General features: G+C 49.5%; 1 protein-coding gene across 1 annotated transcript in view; it reads left to right on the plus strand.

Moving 5' to 3' along the window:
* cpamd8 (C3 and PZP like alpha-2-macroglobulin domain containing 8) overlaps window positions 1–6,909 on the plus strand; it is a 158,073-nt gene extending 151,164 nt beyond the window's left edge. The window contains exons 42-43 of the mRNA XM_060845992.1: window positions 4,609–4,786; window positions 6,125–6,909. Of these exons, the coding sequence (XP_060701975.1) occupies window positions 4,609–4,786; window position 6,125 (179 nt within the window). The 3' untranslated portion in view covers window positions 6,126–6,909. The remainder of the gene's footprint in view (window positions 1–4,608; window positions 4,787–6,124) is intronic.
* Window positions 6,910–13,658: the final 6,749 nt, after the last annotated feature.

Consider the following 13,658-nt stretch of genomic DNA (forward strand, 5'->3'; position numbering starts at 1 on the left):
TGCCTGAAAGGGTGTTAGAAGCTGATTCAATCATAATGTTCAAAAGAGAAAATGGAGAAATAGTTGAAATGTGGATCATGGGGAAAGCGCAGAGGGAGTGAGACTAAGGAAAGGTCTTTCAATGAGCCAGCATCAGTAGAGCAGGCCAAGTGGCCTCCTGCAATATACAAACCTCAGAGACAGTGGGAATCCGGGTCAACACCAGCTGTTAGTGTGAGCAGTTTGTTTGTTAATGGGAGGCTACGAGGCTGTGTCTGACTCTGTCAGTATCTGCCCTCCTTCCTGTGATGTTTCAGTGATAATCCTTCTCTGCCTGTGTGGGGTCCAGTGTGGAAGCACAGAGTCTCTTCTCTGCCTTCCTTCCATCCATTAGTTAATCTGTCTCCACCTGCACAGCCCGAGACACTCTTTTAACCAAACCCTACCAATTTAGACATTTTTAAGTGTTCGGAAACTTTTGTTGTCAGTCAGGTGGAAAGGAAACAATGATTAATTTAAAGGGTTTTTTGTTTTAATTTTTTTAGATAATTACATTGCCTGTAAACACAGACTCTAGACAATTCTTTTTAAAAGATCAGTCAAAGCTCTGCTCTAATAACAGTTTCACAGAACGATGGCTCCTTCTAAACATGTTCTCGATGTTTCTTTGAAAGCGTCTTCACAAAGCAGTGCCCAGCTTTGCTGTCACTGGTGGATTTATCTAGATGTGTTGCCTGGCACAGAGCCATCTCACTCACTGTGTCCCTGAATCCACTGCCAAGTCTCAGAGTGGTTGCAGTGCATTTTGTAGATGGTACATGCTGCTACTGACCAGCGGTGGTGGAGAGAGTGGTGATGGCTCATTGAGCAGGCTACATCCATGGAGACATTTGAATGAGGTGCAGAACTAAACCATTCTAATCCTCTTGTGCACACTGTCCTTAAATACGATTACGGCTTCTCTGATGGTAACCTCAAATTGACATTCCCACCTACCTCTGATCATCTTTCAACCTCTCGCTTACCAAGAATGTAGCTCCCTCTGCCTTAAAAATATTCACAGACTCTGCTACTGCCCCTTTTTCAGGAAGACTGTTCCAAAGGCTGACCATCCTCCGAAAACAAAATGTCACATCTCTGTTTTAAATGGGAGCCCCTTGTTTTTAAACATCCTTTCAACGTCCACCCAGTCCAGTCCCTCAGGATCTTGTTCGTTTCAATTAATTCACCTCTGACTCTTCAAAACACCAGAGAATACAGGCCCCATTCTCTCCCGCCTCTCCTCATAAGGCAATCCGCTCATTCTACGGATTAGCAGAGTAAACCCTCTCTGAACACTTCATTAAATAACAAGACCTGAACTCCAGATGTGGTGTCACCAATACTGTATATAACTGAAACATAACTTCCCTATTTCTGGAATCAATTCCCCATGTGATAGATTATCACATTTTATTAGCTTTCCTCATTGTTTGCTCATTACCTGTACACTAACCTTTTTTTTGTCCTGGATGGTGTCAAGATTCTTGAGTGTTGTTGGAGCTGCCTCCATCCAGGCAAGTGGGGAGTATTCCATCAGACTCCTGACTTGTGCCTTGGAGATGGTGGACAGACTTTGTTAATTCTGCAGGAATCCTAGTCTCTGACCAGCTCTTGCAGCCACTGCACGTATATGGTGAATCCATTTGAGTTTGTAGTCAGTGGTCGTGAATTGACTCCTTGATGCCACACTTGGTTCCTGTGCAGCCTTGATATCAAGGGCTCACTCTTACTGACCACTGGAATTCAGCTCTTTTGTCCATTTTGGATGAAGACATTAAGCTATAAAGAGAGAGTAGATAGGCTTGCATTGTTTTCTCTAGAGCAGAGAAGGCTGAGGGAACACATGACAGAGATGTATAAGATTATGAGGGGTATGAACAAGGTGAAGTTAGAGTAGCTGTTCCCCTTGGTGGAGGGATCTATCGTGAGAGGGCGTAGTTTAAGGTAAGGGGCAAGAGATTCTGAAACATTCAAGGATATGGGAAAGTGCAGGAAATTGAGATTAGCGTGCCTTTAGTAGAAGTTATATTGATACAGACTCAATGATACAAAGGGCTTTTCTGTGCTGTATGAATCTGTGTTTGAACCAAGGCTGTAATGAGGTCAGGAGCTGAGTGGCCTTGGCGGAACCCAAATGGGCGTCACTGAGCAGGTTATTGCTGAGAAGGTGCTAGTGGATAGCACTGTTGATGACACTTTCCATCACTTTACTCACAATGGAGAGTAGACTGATTGGACAGTAATTGGCCAGGCTGGATTTATCCTGCTTTTTGTCTACAGGACATACCTGGGCAATGTTCCACATTGTCGGGTGGATGCCAGTGTTGTAACTGTACTGGAACAGCTTGGCTAAGGGAGCAGCAAGTTCTGGGGCACAAGATTTCTTAATAGTAACAAGAGTGTAAACAGAGAGGTACAAAAATCTCACAGACAGTAAAGGTAATGAGAAGGCTGATGAAATATTGCCTTTAACCTGGTGGTAACTGCGTTAATGGCGTGAATGTTTTACTGGAATGAAACCTCTGGTAAGACTCTTTCTGGAGGGTTTAGTTCTAGAACCTGCCCCTCAGGGAGGAGATACTGACCTTGAAGGAGTGCATGTTGACCAGAATGATCCCGTGGCTGAAAGGGTTAAATTATGAAGGCAGGTGAGAGGGATATTCTCAAAGTGTTTCAATGATTTTAAAAAAGGATGTAATAGACAGAGTGATTAAGAAGGCATTTGGCATTCGTACCTTCACTGCTCAGTCCTTTGTGTATATGGGTTTGGGCTGTTATGTTGAGGTTGTACAGGACATTGGTGAGGCCTCTTCTGGAATACTGTGTCCCGTTCTGGTCACCCTGGTATAGGAAGGATATTATTAAACTGGAGAGGGTTCAGAAAAAAATTCCCAGGATGTTGCTGGATATAGAAGGTTTGAGTTATTAGGAGAAGCTGGATAGACTGAGACCTTTCTCACTGGACCGTAGGAGTTTGAGCGGTGACCTTATAAAGGTTTATAAAATCATGAGGCATATAAATGGGTTAATGATAGTTGTCTTTTCCCTGGGATGGGCGATGTCAAGGCTGGGTGGCATATCTTTAAGGTGAGAAGAGAGACACATATAAAGGGCATGAGTGGCAACGGTTTTACACAGTGGATTGTATGTGGAGTGAACTTCGAGGGAATGGTGGATGCAGGTACAGTTATGTTTCAAAGACATTTAGATAAGAACGTGAATGGGAAAAGTTTGGAAGGATATGGGTCAGGAGCAGGTAGGTGGGACTAGTTCAGTTTGGGATTATTGTCAGCATGGACTGGTTGGGCTGAAGGGTCTGTTTCTGTGCTGTATGATCCTGAGACTGAGAAACTATTGCTTCCCTGGGGTGAGTCCAAAACAAAAGGGAGCAGAATCTCTAACATTCAAGCCAAAAATGTTGGCTGTTCTTGGGGGTTGGGATGGGGGTGGGGGGTGTTGGGATTGGGGTTGGCAGAGCTCCAGACTCCTCCAAAAGCTGTGACTGCCCCAGAACAGCCAAAACTTGCAGGATTGTGACTGATGGCAGTGAACATCACTGTAGTCCCTGAGGCCTCACAGGCTGCTCCTTCACTACAGAGAGATGAAAACAGAGTCACACAGGGAGAGGGGGAGATGACTGAGAGTGTCCCTGCCTCAGCTGAGGAATGTGGTTGGTGAGGTGGGGCCATCGCAGTCAGATCTTTATTGGTTAAAGTACTGAGGGACCTGAACCAGACATTCAGTTTGGAACAGCCATGAACTTGGATAATGGCCGGACTCTGCTCAGCCCCAAAGGCAATTGAGGACATCAAAAATAACTTCAGCAACGTTTGAAAAAGTCAGATTCTGGTCAGCAGATGATGCCTGAGATTAGTGTCACTGCGCTGGAATAATGTATTCTGTTCAGGAGTGAGACAGAGGGCAGTCAATATCATTCCTTCAACTCAGCCAAACACATATCGCCATGTAAACAATCATCATGTTTACTCGGAGCTGCAAATGGCTCGGGTTCGTCTTGTTGACTGTTTCTCAGGATTTCCCATTTTGTCCTCACACCAACTCCTCATGGAAACAGTTGGCCCCAAGCTGTAGCACGGGCACCACCTGGGGGTGGAGGGAACACACTGCAACTCCTCAAACACTGCCATTTTCACAAATTATGGCTTTAATTTCAATATTAAGACTACTTTAAAAATTGCACAGTCAATAATCTGTTTTAAGTCTCCGTCTGTCTAACAAATTCACTCTACTGCGATCTTCTCCCTCTCTTACTATAAACTTTCTCTGCCTCTTCTCTCTCTCTGACCCTGCTCTTTCTCTCTCATCTTACCTCTCTCCTTTCTCCATCTGTTACTGTCTTGCCCAATATCTACTTCCTCCTTCTGTCACACTCCTTTGTTCACATCCTGTATTGATCTCTACCTCAATCCATTTTCCATTTTCCATTCCTCTTTATGTTTTACTCGATCTCCCATTTGTTACCAATTCCCAATCTCTTCCCCTCTCTTCCTCACTCCCTCACCTTCCCTTTCTCGGCTACTAATCTGTCTTTCTGTCCTATCCCAATTTCCTGACCCCCTCTCACAGCCACTGTCACCGTACCACAAGCAGAACTTTCCTATTATTCCTACGGAATGAGTTACGAGTATGATCCGGAGTTTGAGTTCGATGTGGACGAAGAGTCGGAAATGAATGAAGATCGGACAGAGCGACCAAGTCAGGGAGGAGGTGGAGAACAGACACAATCTTCAGTGAAAAGTGAATGGTAATGGCCACAAATGGTTAGCAAATATCAGTCCCACACCCTCTGATGTGGACCACACTCCACTGATCAGCTCCATGTCACAACACTAGTTATTTGTTGAGTTTTGAGTCAATGTAGTGAGTGGGAGCAATATGTATGTCTGTGCACAGTCAGTATTCCAACACCCTGCACTGGATCCTTCATCTTTGGCTCAAAGCCAGACTGTTAGCAATCAGGTTGATAGCCTCAGTGTCGCACTCGACCCTGACAGGAGCCTTTGATCTTATATCAGTGTTCTCACCGAAATCGCCCAGGTCCATCTCCCGAACATCATCTGACTTGGCCTCGGCTCATCAGCTGCTGACTCCATCAACTGTGCCTCTTTTGCTCTTGAGACTTGGACAGTTCTAACTGCTCCGCCACATTTGAATGTCCGTAAACCTGTGGTCACCCAAAACTCTCTTTGACAAATTTTAACTCGCACTGAGTTTGATGTGACCATTCCCTCAGCTCTGACTCTTCAAATTCTCGTTGTTACTTTCAATTCCCTTCACAGCCCCCTCAGTGCCTCTGATTCAGAGAGGCTGTGGCCTAGTGGGACTGTTGCTAAACTATTAATCCAGACCAGAAACTCATCTAATGTTCCCAGAACCCGGGTCTGAATCCCATCAAGGCAGAGGTGGAATTTGAATTCAGTAAAAATCTAGAATTAAGGATCTACTGATGAGAATTAAACTGCTGCATATTGTTGGGAAAAACCCATCTGGTTCATGATTGCCCTTCAGGGAGGGAAACTACCATCCTGACCAGGCCGACATGTCAATCAGGACCCACAGCAATCGGCAACACCCCCATCCCTTAAATGAATTTTTAAAAAGCTGCAGAACCTTCCAGGATAGCTGTGCTGATTGCAGCCTCTTGAGGGTCTCCACTTCTCATTTTGGTGGCGGTGGCAGAGGCTTTAGTTGTCCGGGCTCCAAGCTCTGAAATCTCTTCTTCTCCTCCCCCCCCCCCCCCCCCCCCCCCCAACCCCAACCACTGAAACTTCCGTCTCCTTTAAGATGCTAGAAGGAAATGGGCCAGCAGTGACAAATGGGACTAGATTAGGTTAGGAATCTGATCAGCCCAGACAAGTTAGACCGAAGGGTCTGTTTCTGTGCTGTCTGACACGATGCTGCTTACAGTCTTTGTCTTTGTCCCACTTGTCCATCTCTTCATGACTCTGTTATGTTCCATTTGAAAACCCTCCCGTGAAGCAACTTGGGATGTTATTATTTAAGATGCTATATAAATGTAGTAGTTGTTCTGTTACGTGTACTCTGAATGTCTGATAAACCGATGTGTTTTCATCCCTAACAGATTCCCAATGTCAGGCCCAGGATGAGGAGCAATGGGAGAAGGTGGATATGTGTTTATTTGTTACAAAGGAGTGAGCACTGCTGCTGAGGACAACACGATATTATCTGCACCCAACTATTAAATAGACTAGACATATTTATCCTTTAGTATTGTTTAAACTGAGCAGGCACGTTAGTGGAATCTGGTATTTATATTTTGTAATTATGTGTTCTAATCTTCACTCTGTGATATTTATATTTCTGTTTTAGTTAAAGCCCCTCTTGCTGTGGCTGTTTCTCCTAGAGCTGGATCAAGGGTCAACTTCCTAATGTGTATTATTTAATTTTTTAATTATTTACAATCTCTCTTTCCCAGTGGAGGATGATTGTGCTGGAGAGTGGAGCAGTGAACTACCTGTAGCTTTTGAACAGACGTCGCAAGAGCAAAGTTCCAGCCTCCCCATCAGGTCTCTCTCCTCCACCCCCCCACCCCCCACCACACACTTCCCAGTTTGAGATTAAAAGGCAGCTGGATGATGTTTTGCTCCCTTCTTGTCCCCCACCCCCTAGGCCCTCTGTTAAAGGAATTAATCCCCTGCTCCAAGGTCTTCTGTTTTGCTGCTGGAAATTGCAACTGGGCTCACAATGGGACTGTGTCTGCAGGGGTGACGGTCTCCAGGGTTGATCAGCTGCCTTTGTCTGGGCTGGCGTACACGGTGTGCAATGGAAGGAACGTGAGGTTAGGGTTGTGTGGAGCTGAGGGCATCATATTTTCTAGTAATAAAGGTGACAATCTTCCCAAAAACACATTGGCTCTTTGTTTAACTTTGTGTTTATACCAATTCACTTTTCACCTGCATTACTGACAGACAACACTAGAGGGAGTCATAACAACAGGCGAATGCCATTCAGCCCATCAAAACTGCTTGACCATTCAGTTAGATGGTGCAGTTGAGCTATAAATCCTGCACACTTCCACCCCCTACAGTTAACCTTTTGTAATCACCCACACTGTCACCTGGTGGTACTGACAACACCATCAACACAAACTTCCCATCATGCAGCTTCTCTCCTGAGCTGCCGTTTTGGATAGGGTAGCTCCGTTGATCCCACTCCCCTTCTCTCTCCCTATTACCTTGGAATTCGTGCTGCTTCAAATATTTACCCAACTCATTTTCATTCAAATACTAAGTTTACCTAATTCGAAATTTATCCCTTAAACAATGTGACTGCAAACAAATATCCTGGCGGTTACCATTGACCAGAGACTCAACTAGGCAAGTCCTATAAATACCGCGTCAGAAGGAGCAAGTCAGAGGCTCGGAATCTTGCAGCAAATGTAATGGAGTACTGCCCACTAGCACTCCCCACTCAGTAACAGCAGTGTGGACCATTTACAAGATGTGCTGCAGAAATTCACCAAAGATCCTGAGACAGCATCTTCCACACCCATGATCACTTCCACCTAGAAGATCAATGGCAGTCGATACATGGGAACACCCCCCCCCCCCCCCTCCCCATGCAAGATCCCTCCAAGCCACTCACCATCCTGACTTGGAAACATATCACTGTTGCTGGGTCAATATTCTAGAATTCCCTCCCTAATGGCAGTGTTTGTTCTTACACCACAGACTGTAATAGTCTGGCAGCTCACCAGTGTCTTCAGGGCAATTAGGGATGGGCAATAAATGCTGACCCAGCCATCAACACCCATATCCTTTGAAAGATTTTTTTTTAAAGACCTTTTAGTATTCTGCCCTAATATCTCTTAATGTGAGTCAATGTTAAATTTTATTTGATAATTGCTCCTGTGAAGCACTTTGGGATGTTTTACGATTAAAATCACCATTTAAGTAATTGTTCTCACTAAAATATATTATTTCCCTACATTTCTGTGTTCAATTTCAGTTTTCCTATTTCATCAATCAATTTACATCTTTCTGAAGTTTGTTATCATCCTCTGTGTTACATTTTCTGAGTTTTCTATCAACTAAAAATTTTGAAATGTAGTTCCATCTACTCAGGTCCTATCTATGAATAAGTGAGAGACAGAGCCTGATTCCAACACTTGCCTTTAGGGATCATCGCTGGATCCCTGCAGCCTGAAACACAACCATACACTCCACCCTCTGCTTTCTGTCCTTCAGCCCAACTGCAGTGACTAGCCCTTTAATCCCATGGGCTTCAGTTTTGCTGTTATTACTGGGTAGTTGTTAAATGTCTTTTTAAAAGCCATGTACATGTGAATGTGAGCGCTAGACCGGGTCCATTGCCAGAGAGAAGCTGCTGAGAGCACTGGGTCTGGGGTAACTGCATTCCTGCTAGCCACTGCAACAAGTGAGGGGCCGAATTACCCCAGCAGGGAAACATGGAGAGGTTCAAGGAAGTCACTTTTGCTGAAGCCTCTTTAGCCGGAGTGGGGCTGTTGGCAAATGGGGTTTGGGGTAAATACCTCTGGGTGGGTGTAGCCCCTTGCATGGGTCCACTTAGCCCAGGCCAGGCAGTGGAGGGGCACTGCCCTAGGGGAGGGGCGTGGGTAAGCGGGGCTGCTGGGGCTGGCCCCCAATCAGCATTCCCCCCCTCAGGGGTTGGATTGTTTCAGCAACTGCTGGGGGAGGGGGTTATAGTGAAGAGAGGCACCTTCCAGGGAACATTGTTGAGAGTGTGGTGCTGGAAAAGCACAGCAGGTCAGGCAGCATCCAAGGGGCTGGAAAATCAACGTTTCAGGCCAGAGCCTTTCATCAGATTCTGATTCCTGATGAAGGGCTTTTGCCCCGAAACGCGATTCTTCTGCCCCTCGGAGGCTGCCTGACCTGCTGCACTTTTCCAGCAACACACACTCAACTCTGATCTCCAGACCTCACTGTGTTCCAGGGAACATTGCCCAGTGGGCAAGGCTTCAGCAGTCCAATAGCCAACTCTGCCCGCTGCAGGTGAATAACGCGGAGGGACCCGCTGGATTTGCCAGTTTGTTTTTCTGGGCTGTGATGAGGATGGGTCATTTCCCCTCTTAATATGAGGCAAGGGTCAACAAAGATACCCTCACCCTGCAAAGGCTTCATGTAATAGCAGCGAGGATTAGACATCGCACTGTCAGGGAGTGGGGAACTCTCACTGGGTACAGGATCCCCTCTCCTCTCATGAAGGGGTTGACCCTCTCTGGGATACAGGCTCCCCTCTCCTTTCCAGAAAGGGCTGACTCTCACTGAGTTGTGAAGAAGAGTTATTAGCCTTAAACATTCATCTATTTCTCTCTGTACAGATGCTGCCAGACATGCTGAGTTTCTCCAACAATTTCTGTTTTATTTTCAGTATCTACATGGTTTTGCTTTTATTTGAGTGTAAAAGTTTTGATGGATTTTGGTTTCACTGATGGGTAAACACTGGAGCCCCTGCTACATTCCCAACATTTAATTCCGAGATCAGCCAAAACAGCAAAGGATCTGAGACTGAACCCCTCTCTCTTGGAACCAAGCATTAACCCGGTGGGGTCTCAGCAATGTACTGTCTTTCTTCCCAGTCATTGCACTGAAGTGTTATTCATGGCCACAAGAGAAAACAGCTGGGTAGGAGTGGGAGCAGGAGTAGACCATTCAGCCCATCAAGCCTGCTCCATTCAGTATGATCATCAGCAGAGGTCACACGACGCCAGGTTATAGTCCAACAGGTTTCTTTGAAATCACAAGCTTTCAGATCGCTGCTCCTTTGTCAGGAGTCCCCCTGATGAAGCGGCAGTGCTCTGAAAACATGTGATTTTAAAGAAACGTGTTATATGATAATCTGGTGTCATGTGACCTCCGATCTTGTCCACCCCAGTCCAACAGCAGCACCTCCACAGAATGATCATGGCTGACCATCCAGGATAGTTGTGTCTCTGCTTTCTCCCCACACCCTTTAGCTCTAACAACGATGTGCCTCCTTCTTCAAACCTTGAATGTTTTGGCCTCAACCGCTTTCTGTGACAGAGATTTCCACAGGCTCCCACTCTCTGGGTGAAGACATTTCTCCTCATCTCAGTCCAAAGTAGCCTATCCTGTATCCTTCAACTGTGACCTCTGATTCTGTATTCCCTGGTCATTGGGAACATTCTTCCTGCATTTACTCTGTTTACTCCTGTTCGGATTTTATGAGATCCCTCCTTATTTTCCTCAACTCCAGTGAATATAGTCTAAACCCATCAAGATTCTCTTCATATATCAGTCCTGCCATCACAGGAATCAGTCTAGAAAACATCTGTTGCACTCCCTTCAGAGCCAGAATACCTTAATTCAGAGATGGAGACCAAAACTGCACACAATACTCCAGGTGTTGTCCTACACATTTACAGCAAGACATCCTTTCCTGTACTCAAATCCTCTCATAATAAAGGTCAGAGGGTCGGTGCCGTGGGAATGGCGCACTGATGGAGGGTCAGTGCTAAGGGAATCCGCACTGTTGGAGGGTCAGTGCTGAGGAAGTGCTACACTGTCAGAGGGTCAGTTCTGAGGGAGTGCCGCACTGTCGGAGGGTCAATGATGAGGGAGTGCCTCACTGTCAGAGGGTCAATGATGAGGGAGTGCCGCACTGTCAGAGGGTCAATGATGAGGGAGTGCCGCACAATCGGAGGGTCAGTGCTGAGGTAGTGCCACACTGTCAGAGGGTCAATGATGGAGAGCCACGTCATCAGAGGGTCAGTGCTGAGAGAGTGGGCACTGGTGGAGGGTCAGTGCTGAGGGAGTGCCACACTGTCGGAGGGTCAGTGCTGAGTGAGTGGGCAGTGTCGGAGGGTCAGCGCTGAGGGAGCAGACACTGTCGGAGGGTCAGTGCTGAGGGAGTACTGCACTGTCGGACGGTCAGTACTGAGGGCGTGCTGCACTGTCGGAGGGTCAGCGCTGAGGGAATGGACACTGTTGGAGGGTCAGTGCTGCGGGAGTGCCATACTGTCGGAGGGTTAGTGCTGAGGTAGTGGGCACTGTCGGAGGATCGGTGCTGCAGGAGTGCCGCACAATCGGAGGGTCAGTGCTGAGGGAGTGCCACACTGTCGGAGGGTCAATGATGAGGGCGCGCCGCACTGTTGGAGGTTAGCGGTCATGGAGCAGGCACTGTTGGACGATCAGCACTGAGGGAGTGCCGCACTGTCAGAGGGTCAGCGTTGAGGGAGTGGTCACTGTCGTATGGTCAGTGCTGAGGGAGCGCTGCACTGTCAGAGGTTCAGTGCTGAGGGAGTGCCGCGCTGTAGGAGGGTCAGTGCTGAGGGAGTGGGAGCTATCAGAGGGTCAGTGCTGAGGGAGTGGGCAATGTCAGAGGGTCAGCGCTGAGGGAGTGCCGCACTGTCAGAGGGTCACTGTTGAGGGTTGCCGCACTGTCGGAGGGTCAGCGCTGAGGGAGCAGGCACTGTCGGAGGGTCAGCGCTGAGACAGCACCGCACTGTCTGAGGGTCAGTGCTGAGGGAGTGCCGCACTGTCGGATGGTCAGTGCTGAGGGAGCAGGAACTGTCGGAGGGTCAGCGCTGAGAGAGTAGGCACTGTCGGAGGGTCAGCGCTGAGGGAGTAGGCACTATGAGAGGGTCAGCGCTGAGGGAGTAGGCACTGTCGGAGGGTCAGCACTGAAGGAATGGGCACTGTCGGAGGGTCAGTGATGAAGTAGTGGGCACTGTTGGAGGGTCAGTGCTGAGGGAGTGCCGCACTGTCGGAGGGTCAGTGCTGAGGGAATGGGCACTGTCGGAGGGTCAGTGATGAGGTAGTGGGCACTGTTGGAGGGTCAGTGCTGAGGGAGTGCCGCACTGTCGGAGGGTCAACGATGGAGAGCCGCGCCGTCAGAGGGTCAGTGCTGAGAGAGTGCCGTGCTGTTGGAGAGTCAGTGCTGAGAAAGCGGGCACTGGCGGAGGGTCAGCGCTGAGGGACTGGGAACTCTCGGAGGGTCAGCGCTGAGGGAGTGCCGCACTGTAGGAGGGTCAGTGCTGAGGAAGTGCCATACTGTCAGAGGGTCAGTGTTGAGGGAGTGTCGGAGGGTCAATGATGAGGGAGTGGGCACTGGCGGAGGGTCAGCGCTGAGTGACTGGGAACTGTCGGAGGGTCAGTGCTGAGGGAGTGACGTACTGTCGGACGGTCAGCGCTGAGGGAGCAGGCACGGTCGGAGGGTCAGCGCTGAGGGAGTGCCGCACTGTCGGAGGATCAGTGCTGAGGAAGTAGGCACGGTCGGAGGGTCAGCGTTGAGGGAGTGCCGCACTGTCGGAGGGTCAGCGCTGAGGGAGCATACATGGTCGGAGGGTCAGCGCTGAGGGAGTGCTACACTGTCGGAGGGTCAGCGCTGAGGGAGTGGGCACTGTCGGAGGGTCAGTGATGAGGTAGTGGGCACTGTCGGAGGGTCAGTGCTGAGGGAGTGCCGCACTGTAGGAGGGTCAGTGCTGAGGGAGTGCTGCACTGTCTGAGGGTCAGTGCTGAGGGAGTGGCGTACTGTCGGACGGTCAGCGCTGAGGGAGTGGGCACTGTCGGAGGGTCAGTGATGAGGTAGTGGGCACTGTCGGAGGGTCAGTGCTGAGGGAGTACCACACTGGCGGAGAGTCAGCGCTGAGGGGGTGCCGCACTGTCCGAATGTCAGCGCTGAGGGACTGGGAACTGTCGGAGGGTCAGCGCTGAGGGAGAGCCACACTGTAGGAGGGTCAGTGCTGAGGGAGTGGGCCCTGTCGGAGGGTCAGCACTGAAGGAATGCCACAATGTCGGAGGGTCAGCGCTGAGTGAATGCCACACTGTCGGAGGGTCAGCGCTGAGGGAGTGCCGCACTGTCGGAGGGTCAGCGCTGAGGGAGCGCCGCACTGTCGGACGGGCAGCGCCGAGGGAGCAGGCACTGTTGGAGGTTCAATGGTGAGGGAGAGCCGCGCCGTTGGAGGGTCAGCGATGAGGAAGTGCCGGACTGTCGGAGAGTCAGTGCTGAGGGAGTGCCGCACTGTCGGAGGGTCAGCGCTGAGGGAGTGCCACACTGTCCGAGGGTCAGCGCTGAGGGAGTGCCACACTGTCGGAGAGTCGGTGCTGAGTGAGTGGACAGTGTCGGAGGGTCAGCGCTGAGGGAGCAGACACTGTCGGAGGTTCAGTGCTGAGGGAGTGGGCACTGTCGGAGGGTCAATGATGAGAGAGTGGGCACTGGCGGAGGGTCAGCGCTGAGGGACTGGGAACTGTCGCAGGGTCAGCACTGAGGGAGTGCCACACTGTCGGAGGGTCAGTGCTGAGGGAGTGGGCAGTAAAGTAGGGTCAGCGCTGAGGAAGCAGACACTGTCAGAGGGTCAGTGCTGAGGGAGTACTGCACTGTCGGACGGTCAGTACTGAGGGAGTGCCGCACTGTTGGAGGGTCAGCGCTGAGGGATTGCCACACATGTCGGAGGGTCAGTGCTGAGGGAGTGCCGCACTGTCGGAGGGTGAACGTTGAGGGAGTGGTCACTGTCGTACGGTCAGTACTGAGGGAGTGCCGCACTGTCAGAGGGTCAATGATGAGGGAGAGCCGCGCCGTTGGAGGGTAAGTGCTGAGGGAGTGGGCACTGTCAGAGGGTCAGCACTGAGGGAGTGCTGCACTGTTGGAGGGTC

This window comes from Hemiscyllium ocellatum, chromosome 28 (assembly GCF_020745735.1).
Source record: "Hemiscyllium ocellatum isolate sHemOce1 chromosome 28, sHemOce1.pat.X.cur, whole genome shotgun sequence".
Lineage (NCBI taxonomy): Eukaryota > Metazoa > Chordata > Chondrichthyes > Orectolobiformes > Hemiscylliidae > Hemiscyllium > Hemiscyllium ocellatum.